This window comes from Sesamum indicum, linkage group LG10 (genome assembly GCF_026168435.1).
Source record: "Sesamum indicum cultivar Baizhima isolate 11 linkage group LG10, ASM2616843v1, whole genome shotgun sequence".
Lineage (NCBI taxonomy): Eukaryota > Viridiplantae > Streptophyta > Magnoliopsida > Lamiales > Pedaliaceae > Sesamum > Sesamum indicum.
Window position 1 is genome coordinate 4656863 of NC_142666.1, and position 11524 is coordinate 4668386.

An 11524-nucleotide genomic window follows, 5' to 3' on the forward strand; every position below is an offset into this window, starting at 1 on the left:
CTTATTGTAGAAAAATGATTAGTTTTTTTTTTTTTTCGTAGACTAGGTGATGATTTGTTTCTACAACTATTCAAACTTTTCCATCCACTTCATCCGATTCTTTTATAATTTTTGTTTTTTTTTTTTAAAAAAAGAAAAGTATAGCAAGAGCAAAGTCGACAATTTTAAATTTTCATTCAATGATTACATAATTTTATCAAATATCGAGGGGTACTGAATGTAATTATGTCAAACCCCAGGAAAACTCATTGTAATTTACTCTAAACTGTTTAAAAATAATTAAAGTATAACTAAGAATTCTAAATAAAAATAGGGATAATATAGATGTACCCCCTAGAGTTTGAAAAATTACATTTAGTATCCCTAATGTTTGTTGCCGTCTAACAAATAGATCCTTTCGTCATTCAAAATCCACCAAAATTTATTGATATTAGCAAAAAACTTGAATGAAAAATCCATACTTCCCCCAATTGATTTATTTCATGTTAAACAATATCTTTTTCTGACCAAACTACCGCATACATACTCACACGCTAGCGCATGTGAGGAAACAAAAATATATCTGCATACTTGTAACAATAGTTTGGTCATAAAAGATTTAGTTAACGTACAATACATCAATCTAGAGCAGTATGAAATTCGATAAATTTTGACAAATAAAGAAATTTATTTATCAGACGAGCACCAAACATAATTTTTTAAATTATAGGAATTTTATATACAATTGCACCAAATCTTAAAAAAGAACGGTGTAATTATCCCTGAATAAATAAAGAATACAATGGAAGTATGTATGTCTTTTTTATATGGATATGTAGTGTGGAATGGCATATGGATGACAAGTAGTTAGCAGTTTAGCACCCACCAATTCCAGCTGTTGTTTAGGTGGTATCTGGCTGTCTCCTCATCACTTCCAAATCTTCTTGTCTACTTCTCATTCGGAATATAAACAAGTTGGAAAATAATTGCAATACCACTCATTTATAAATAAAATGCAATAATTCTTTTTCTAGACTCCTACCCCACAAAAAAAGACAATTTTTTACTCTAATATTCATCCAAATAAAACTAAATATAATTTTACATCTTTTTTTTTAGCTCCTCAAGAATTATAAATCATTATTATTAGTTCGATTTAATTGCATGTTTACCCCTCAAAGAATATTAATAATACAAAAATTTCCCGTCATTATTAAGGAAAAAGAATGACGACCGACGTATCTGCTAAATTTTTAAAAAAGAAGCTCATTGCAACCTATCCATAGATCGGTGGCATTGCCGCTTCACAAAAAAAACATTGGTCATATTATTAATTCTATTTTTAGTATTTTCACAATAAAGGTAATTTGCATTTAGATTTGAATTATTATTTATTTTTATATACTATATATTGCATTGTATATTTTATTTATCATATGTACATTTCGTATGTACGATCTTTTTTAAGTAAAATAAATGACACTAATATTTCTACATTACTTAATTGGAACATAAAATGCAACAAGATTTGTAACAAAAACATCCAAATTCTTTAAATCTTTTCAAGAATACGTGATATTATAAACAAACAAATTTTCTAAAAAAAAAATAGTACTTTATCCCGCAATATTTTCTAATATGAAGCAATAAATTATTTTATTTTAAAACATACAGAGGATAAATTGCTACATTTTAAAAAATATAAAAAAAATAAATTATTATATATTTTTTTATAAATAAATAATTTACTCGTTTACAATATAACTTACATTTTTTTTCTTTCATAGAACTCATCATCACAAGTAAATTTTGTCCATATCTACCACAAATCCCACAATATGCGAATTCTCCATACCACATCCAAAGAAAGGAAAACGAAAAAAAAAAAAAAAGAGGATTATTGATAAAATCGCTAATCAATACCACAAGCACCATAATCCAAAAGCTCTATAGTCGCATATTTGTCCATCTACGATTATTAGATTGAATTAAATTCCAAACATGAAATAAAAATTATGAAGCAATTAGAGGAAATATGAGTGTGAATTATTATTCACAAAAGGAAAAAAAATTAAAAAAAAAAAAAAGAGTAAAAGTTGTGTACATAATACAGCACAAACATAAGTAACACAAACACCAATATCTTCTTCCTTAATTTCGCGTATACCAAACACCTCCTCTCCCAAGAAAAAGAAAAAAAAAATTAATAATAATAATAATAATAATTTCGGAGTAGAATTTAGAAAAGCATTACTGGAGAAATGATGGTTGCGGTTGTTCAGCTCCGGCAACGGGTGATGGCGCTGCAGCCGCGGCGGTAGGGATTGGCCTGAGCACCGGGGCGGCAGTTGTAGTACGATGCGCCGCGGCGGGAGCAGGGGACGCTGTTCCGCTGCAGGGCTCCGTAGCTGATGTAGCGGCGGGCGGTGGCTAAGATGCGGCGGTTAGACTCCGAATCGAGCTCGAACTCCTGGTCTTCGTTGTCGAGGCACTCGGCGACGGTGCCCCTGCACCCGGATCTCACCGACGGCATCAGCCAGGCAACGGAAGCGGCGTCGTGGTCGCCTCCTGCCGACACCTGGGAGAGGAAAAGCGATCCGATTATGCAGAGTAGTGTCAGTAGCGTTTTCCAGGCGCCTGCCATTCCCGAAAGGTGTCGATCAATTTGTCCGCACTGATTTCGGTGAAATTCTTCTTGTTATTGGAGTTTTTAGCAACTGGGTTTGTTTTCTCTCTCTAGATTCTTGGTCTTTGGGGTTGGGAGGAGAGAAAGAAACAGCAAAAGCAAGTGGAGAAAAGGGGCCGATTGCTGCATTTTATATGTGGGAAAACAACAAGAAAGAAAAAAAAAAAGAAAAGAGAAACAGAAAAAGAGAGTGGTAATAATTGAGGCGAATGCTTTGTTATATACTACGAAAATGCCACTAGAAATTGAAATTTGTTCCTTTATTTATGGCGGCACATCATTGGTAGCTTCGGATTGAATTTTCTATTTTAAATACTATTATATTTTTTTATTTAATTATAAATTTTTATTCATATCAAATTTGATCGAATCAAGTCAATTACAAAATAAGTGCGACATACTTATTATATAACTTGTCACTTTTTTTGAATTGTACGCCAATCGCATGACAAGTGTACTGTACTTATTTATTTAATATATTCACACTATTCATATATGCATGTATAAAATTTTTGAATAAAATATATGATGTTATCTGCGTACACATGACGTGTATATGTTAAATAGAACCAAAAAAATTTAATAAAATTTGAAATAGAAAATCCGATCGGTGTTCTTTTCCTCTTCTTTTATCGTATTTTTACCACTTTATATCTTTCGAAGAAGGTTAGAAATGTCTTTTAGGTTATGTTTATATCTCGTCCGGTCCAAATTCATTCCATCAATTTATTTGTTTTTAATAAAATGAGATGAAATCACAAATAATCAGAGCCGTACGATTAATTTGTTGTGAGTTTATTTAATGGGGGGGATGTGATCCAATGCTGGTAGTGGGAGAAAACGATTGCTTTTGAAAACTGAAAATGACCGTTGAGGGGTCAGCCAATCAGCCATGTTGCATATTTATACCCTCACTCCTCCCAATACCCCCCTTTTGATTTCAGGGTTAAAAAAAATGGTTAATACACTTTACTTTGCTGAATTATAAATTTATTTCTGTCTAATAAATTAGTTTATTTTTTAGAATTCATCGAATTTGTTGATATCAATTAAAAAAAATTAAATTTATATTAACCCCCAATTGACTTATTACTGATTTATTGTGGGTCAAATAAATCTTTTTATGATTATGTTACCTTCATACGTCTTCACATGTGATATACATGTGAATAAGCATATTTTCGTCGTTATAAGGATAGTTTAGTCAGAAAAAAATTGTTTGACATCCAATAAGTGAGTAATCATTCAATGTATGGTAAATATCAATTTTCATTCAGTTGTTTTTTTGTTATTATTAACATCAACAAATTCGGTGAATTTTGACTAACGGAGGGATTTATTTGTTAGACATAAGCAAATCTCATGAGTGCTAAATGTAATTTTTCAAATTATAGGAGATCTATGTGCAATTATACCAAACTTTAGGGGAGGACAGTGCAATTATCCCTAATATTTACCTCTCTAAATTTACAAATGTAATAATTAATCCTAAAATAAAGTATTTGATAATATTATCTTTATATTATAAATATACATATTTGTAGTTCAAAGGATTTTTTTTTAAACATTTTGTATTCTAAATGCAATTAAAATAATATATTTTAATTACAGCAAAGTAAAATACATTTAGTAAGTTAAATAGTATTAAAGACTCAAAATTAAGCAATGAAAGAGTATAATAATTACACAAAAACTTTCATGCAAATTTTTTTTATTAATTTTATAATAAATTTAAATTGTTAATTATTTAGTTCTTTAAATTAAAATGAGTAATTACATATCAATTTTTAAATATATCTTCTTTAAAAGATATAATAAAATATATTAAACTATTTTTCTTAATAAATATCTTTTGAACTACAAATATGTATATGTATATATATCTACTTTTATATATAAAGAGCACTTTTTTTGTATTTTCAATTATTTAAACAATCAATTTATTTTAATTATTTTACTAACCTCTTTCTCTCCTCAACTTCTCATTTTTACTATTCTCAACTTCCAAATTCCTAATTTTTTTATTAAAAAAACTTCCACATTCTTTTTTCTTTTCTTTATATTTTTCAATAATTTTGCATATTCTTTTAGTATTTATTTATTCCATTAATTAATATATATTATTCAAAATTTTATATATTTTTTAAAAATATATACATTATTATGCACATACCATATATAATAGTATATATACAATAAGGGCAATATTATCAAATATTTAGTTTAAAGAAAGGGTAAGTGTTATATTTATTAATTTAGGGAGGTAAATGTTACCTCAAGTATACTTAACCTTTTTCCAAAAATTCAAAATTTTGTATAATTCTAATAGTATTGATGTTAAAAATATATTAAAGTTTTGGGTAAATTATATCGATATTTCTTGAAATTAGTCTTAATTATACAAATATTCATTATCCTTTATAAAATTATAAGTACACGTCTTGATGTGGTGTAAGTGCAATATACCTAAAGGACGTTTCTATAAAGTTAGTAGCATTTTTTTATTATTTTTTATTTTCCAATGATAAAAAGTAAAAAAACTTTAGCAAATAAAACATAGTATTATCTATATATGATATGATAGATATATCAACAACATTCAAGTAAGCATCATGTACGTGCATATTTAGATGGCGCTGTGCAATTTTCTTTTGACACATAAGCAATCATTTTGTTAATTCAGTTTCATATAAATTTATGATTGTTTATCTGAATCCTAAATATTAGTGTGATATTTATTGATAATTTGTTTTATATTATGATTTAGATAAGTGTATAATTATTCATTTTATCGAAAATATAAAAATTATCTAGCCCAAATTCGCCTAAAGCCCAAAGCCCATCGCACAGGATGGCTAAAACATCTCGATCCAGTTAGCCTCTCAGCCCATATCAACTATCCAAGCCCACTTCCGTTACTCGGTCCATCAGTCCGACTCGATTCCCACCTCTTTAAATATGATCTCTTTCTCTCTCTCTCTCAACCCTAACCCTAATTCCCAAAGCCCGGATTCTCTATATTCTCTCTCCTTTTGTCTGTGGTCTTGGTTTCTCTTTTGTCGTTTCTTGTTGCTTCTTCACCGCCTCTTTTCTCGATCATCCCTCCGACTATTAATGGCTTGTCTCTATAAATATCTTGTTCCATTCTGGTTCAAATAGATCCTAAAATCTTATACTCTAACGTTTCCCTCTCTGTGTTTCCAATTAAAAGTTCTTAGTGAACTAACCTTTGTGATAGCTAAGTGATACTGAGTGGATTTGTGCCTAAGTGGCTTTGGTTTAATCTGTGCCTTTGTGGCTCTGTATTTTAAGCAACCGTGAGTTGGGTTGTAGGCCTTTGTGGTGTTTGGGTTTACAGTCTTCGAATATGGTTTTTTGAGCCTAAGATCTTCTATCTTTTCTTATTCCTTTAACTGCTATATTATTTACAGTATACATCTGTTTGTATTTGTATAGATCTTTAATTATCTTTATTCTTTATATTATTTGATAATTGTATAATGTTTTTTCAAACCTATTAATTCTCTGTATTAGTTGAGTTAGGATTTTGTTGTTTTGGGCTTACTACTAAAGGGTTTTACACCTAACAGTGGTATCAGAGAATGATTTTCTTTTCCAGTGGCATCTCTGGTAAGATCTAAACCTTTCTACTTCCTTATCTGCTGGAATATTATTACTTAGTGCTATAATTTTTCTATTTTATTCACTGTTTATTGATTATTTCTCCAAACAACGACCAAAACTCCTTGCTAATCTCTCACCTGGCCGAGCCCTTGAGGCTGCCGGGTATATGGTTGAGGTTAAGCCAAGGTTCCCTCTTAATCTGATATTTTTGTTCTCTGTTGATATTAAAATTTGATAATAATCCATTCGAGAAATTCTATACTCTGTGTTTAGTGGTATTCTATATTCTGTGTTTCTTCCTGCCTTAATTAATATTTTTTCTGCATCACAAATATTTTTGTTATCATGTCTGGTTATAATCTACAACCTTTTGATGGTAAATCTGATTTTTTTTTATATGGCAACAAAAGATGAAAGGTTTTTTCATTCAACATAAAGTTTTCAAAGCTAATGATGGTAAATATGTTGATAATGTCTCTAATGATAAAAAACTTGAAAATGATGAATATACCTACTCTTCTATTATTCTAAATCTATCTGATACAGTTTTAAGAAAAGTTGAAAAATAAAATTCTGCAAAAGATCTTTGGAATAAACTGGAAGAACTTTATACTGAAGCCTCTTTACCCAGCAAATTGTTTTTACTTGAAAAATTTTTAGATATAAACTTGATTTATCTAAAAATATTGAAGAAAACTTGGATGATTTTACAAAATTAGTTCAAGGTATAAAATTAACTGGTGATAAAAATATAGATGATTATTCTCCTATAGTTTTGTAAATGTTATTTCTAAGCCTTATGGTGATGTTAAAGCCGCAATAAAATATGGTAGAGATAATATAAGTCTTTTGATACCGTAGTCAATGGTCTTAAAAGTACGGAAATGGATCTAAAAACTAATATACCCAGTCAAAATCAAAATGAAGTTAACTATGTTAGGGGAAGAACTAAAAACAAAAATTCTGACTATAAATTCACAAGACATAATAAGAGCAAGAGTAGAAGCAGAAGCAGGAGCAAGTCTAGTTCTAAAACTAGGAAGATAGATATAGGGAAGAAAGAACAAATGAACAAAGGTGCTATAATTGTGGTGGCAGAGGCCACTCAATAAAAGATGTAAAACACCTAAATGTAATAATACTAAAGAAGCTACAAATGCAACTGAAGAAAATACTGATGAAGTTTACACGGTTTGTAATGTTAATTCTGCTAAATCCTCTCTGCGTATGAATGAATGTCTTATTGATTTTGGCTGCATTTTTCAAATGACTCCATTCAGAGAAATTCTTACAAATTATAGGACTGAAAAATAGGGTTCTGTTTCTATGGCTAATGAGAAATTATGTGATGTTAAAGGCCTTGTTTGACGTATGTTTAACATTTGAAAGTGGTTATAAGTTAATCTTAAGAAATGTTAGATATGTTTCTGATTTGTGCCATAATTTAATCTCAAGTGCTGCCCTTGAGAAAGAAAGGCTAGAAGCAAGATGGGGTAAGGGTGTTATGAAAATTTTGAAATGTATGCGTGCTATGTTAACTATGATTTAGTTGCTGCATCTGTTTTGAAAAATAATAAAATAGATTTATGGCATAGAAGACTAGGTCATATCAGCATGCAAGGCCTTGAACTACTTCAAAAGGATGGGTTTTAACTGAAAAACTTGATGAAATAGATTTCTGTGATGACTGTGTATTAGAAAAACAACATAAAGTTCATTTTCCTTCATCACCTTTCCCAAATCCCTCATCATCTTCTTGCATACTTAACTATGTTCATATTGATGTTGGTGGACCTGCTTTCTTTCTAAAATTGATAATTACTTTAGGAAAGTTTTTGTTTTCTTAATCATGCAAACGTTTGAAGTTTTTGAAGTGGAAAACTTTAGTAGAAAATCAAACTGGTAAGAAGTTAAAAAGCATTAAGAATAGACAATGGTTTAGAATTCTGTAATCAATAATTTTCTGTAATTGAGTTAGAATTTTGTTGTTTTGGGCTTACTATTAAAGGGGTTTACACCCAATAGAAAAAAGTAATAATTTTTTAAATAAATTAGCTAGTAATATAATTCAAATTTTATTTTAGCGTCTATGAATAAATTTTAATTATCCATTATTATGGTACTAATTTTAGATTATTTATCAATCAATATTTCTATATTAAAATTATAAAAATATATATAATTTTTTATTTCATTAAAAAACCTTAAAGTCTGGAGTCAGAAAATTTTCTTGGAATTTAAAATTATTGATCCCTGAAAAAGATATTGTTCACAACAAATAAATTAACAAAAAACCAATGTACAATCTATACATAAATATTTAAAATTTATCCTAGCCATTGAGTTGCCGATAAGATGAATCGTAGTCATATAACATGTCGAAACTTCGAAATAAAGTATCATAATTGATGTAGGTAAGTGTCCCACATTGATTGAGACGAGAAGCTTGAGTGGTTTATAAGTCCCAAGACCTCTTCTTTCCAGCGAGGCGCCTTTTCAGGACAAAATCGTGAGGCTCATATGAGGTCAAAGTGGATAATTTTTCGCGCAACGGGGCACCATCGAGTGGCAAGCCGCATCAGTAATGTTTTTAAATTATTATTATTTATTAAAATAACTAAAATTAATGGATTACAAACTGTTTAATATAATTTTATTTTTTACTCTAAATTTTATTGTATTTTTATTCTATTTAATATATACACCTAATGCGCACAATTTGTTTTAAAATGAAATATATGACTTATTCTCTATACGCGTAATTTATAAATATTAAATCAGATAAAAAAAAAATGTAAAGTTTGAAATAAGCAATCCAATTTAAAATCTATTATCAAGTCAACGATGAAACGTGTTAAAAAAGTCCTACTTTTCCAGTGGCTCACAGTCACCTTAATCACCGTCCAATATTCTGCCGCTGATCATTCCTACATTAATAATAAATATGATTTTATAAGTTATATGTCTATGTGGTGTTCTATATTAGGATAAATTATAAAAATTTCCTCAATCTTACTATAATTATAAATATTTTTTATTATTTAAAAAATTACAAATATCCTTTTGGATTTAACGACCGTCTAACAAATATCCTCCTACAATGGTCTGTCACTAAGAAGTATTTATTAGACAACCATTTATTTTTAGAAGTGCACTTGTAATTTTTCAAACAATGAGAAAAGTGTAATTATAACAAATCTCAGGAGTGCCCATTGTAATTTACCTTTTATATTATAATGCAAAGCATAATGGAGACAAATTCATTTAGAGTAAATGTGCATTGACGCTGCTCTGACGTAAGGTCTAATTATATAAATATTTTTTGTAATAAATTGACATTATCTTATTACAAATTCATACTCTCAAAACACGGGACACATTTAACTGTTCAGATAATTAGATTTGTTTGAAACTTATAAAATGTCAGATTTTATTTTAAAAATAAAATTTTAAAGTGTTCGAATAAAATGAAATGCTGGATCTTAAAAATGTCAGCAACGCCGATTTTTGATCAATCTGAATGGTATGTTGAGATTTTATAATAAGTTAATAACTCTTCTTTATTTTTTTTTCGTGTTATTTTTTTTTTGCAAGAGGAGCTTTTAACGTCTTACTTCTGGATATTATAAGTTTTTCTGATGATAAAGAAATAGCAAATGGTTTTATAGAGCATATAAGTTCTCAAACATCTTATAAGATATTTTAAAATGATTATAAACTCAGCCAAACATCTTTCTGAAAGATTTTATCAAACACTTTTCAATATCTTATAAGGTATTTTTACCAATTTTTAAACTCAGCCAAAAAGCCCTCTTCGGTCATTTCCCCAACCCCCAAGCAATTTGTTCATATTACAGTTCCATCTCTCCACATTTCAATTTATTTAGGGTAAATCACAACTCCCTTTCGAATATTCGATATAATTATAAATATTTCTTTATTATTTGAAAAATTACAAACACCCCTCATTTTGATCACCTTCTAACAATAAGCCCATTCCATTAATCCCGGTTAGGTTTTCATCCATATTTCGTGATGGACTGACATAAATGCTCTTTTTGGATTATTAATTATAATTTTTTACATATATTTTTTAAAAAAACTAAAATATATTTATGAACTATTACTTCATAAATCATTAATTTTAATTTTACATATTTTCCCTACACTCAAATTAGTTAATAATTTTTCAATCATTTGAAAAAATCAACAAAGGTAAAGTAATAATTATTTTTTATTTAAACGAAGTTTTCATAATTTTTTAAATAATAAAAAATATTTATAATTATATGACATCAAATAGCAATAAATAATGCTATAATTTCGTCGTTTATTTAAAAAGATTCACCTACATCTATTAATGTACATGAGATCGCAGGTGATGTTTGGTGATAATAAATTGGCCCTCCACTCACATCACAATCACAACAAAACTTTATTGAGAAGCAATCAGCTGATGCAACAACCAAAGGCTCCCCCTTTTACCTCTTTATTGTGGATCACGGGCTTACCCCACGCTTACTCACCAACCCTAAAAATCTCGGATCGATTTTCTATTTTAAATTATGTTGTATTTTTTAGGGATAATCATACTTATTTTTTTAAAAATTTGATATAATTATACGTAAATTTTCTTTGATTTGAGAAATTATATTTAATACCCTTAAGATTTGCTTTCATCTAACAAATAAGTCCCCCTTGGTCAAAATTCATTGAACTTGCTCATATTAACAAAAAAAAACTGAATGAAAATTGATATTTTCCATTGATTGACTTATTACTGACATATTGCAGGTAAAATATTTTTTTTCTGAATTAAACTACCTTTATAACAGTGGAAATATACCTCCTCACATGCATTAATGCGTAAAGATGTATGAGGTAATTTGGTTATAAAATATTTATTTGACCTGTAATAAGTCAGTAATAAATCAATCGGAGTTACATATAAGTTTTTTGTTTATTTATTTTTATTAATCAGCAAATTCGATGATTCTGACTAATAGAGAGACTTATTTGTTAAACGGAAGCAAATTTTAAGGGTGTTAGATGTAATTTTTCAAACTATTGGGGGCCTACATATAATTACACTAAATTTTAGGGAGGAAAGTGTAATTAACCCTATTTTTTATTTTATATAATATATAGACACCTATGTGTAAAAAAGATGATGTATACATGGCGTTTATATGTTGCATAGAATAAAAGATGTAATATAAGTTGAAATAGAAAATT

At 28.7% G+C, this 11524-nt stretch overlaps 1 protein-coding gene across 1 annotated transcript; it reads right to left on the reverse strand.

Annotated features, from left to right (window-relative positions):
- Positions 1–2003: 2003 nt before the first annotated feature.
- Positions 2004–2777, reverse strand: LOC105172383 (rapid alkalinization factor-like). The gene has a single exon (XM_011093780.3). The coding sequence runs from the start codon at positions 2621–2623 to the stop codon at positions 2258–2260; it is 366 nt and encodes a 121-aa protein (XP_011092082.1). The 5' UTR covers positions 2624–2777; the 3' UTR covers positions 2004–2257.
- Between the last annotated feature and the right edge of the window lie 8747 nt (positions 2778–11524).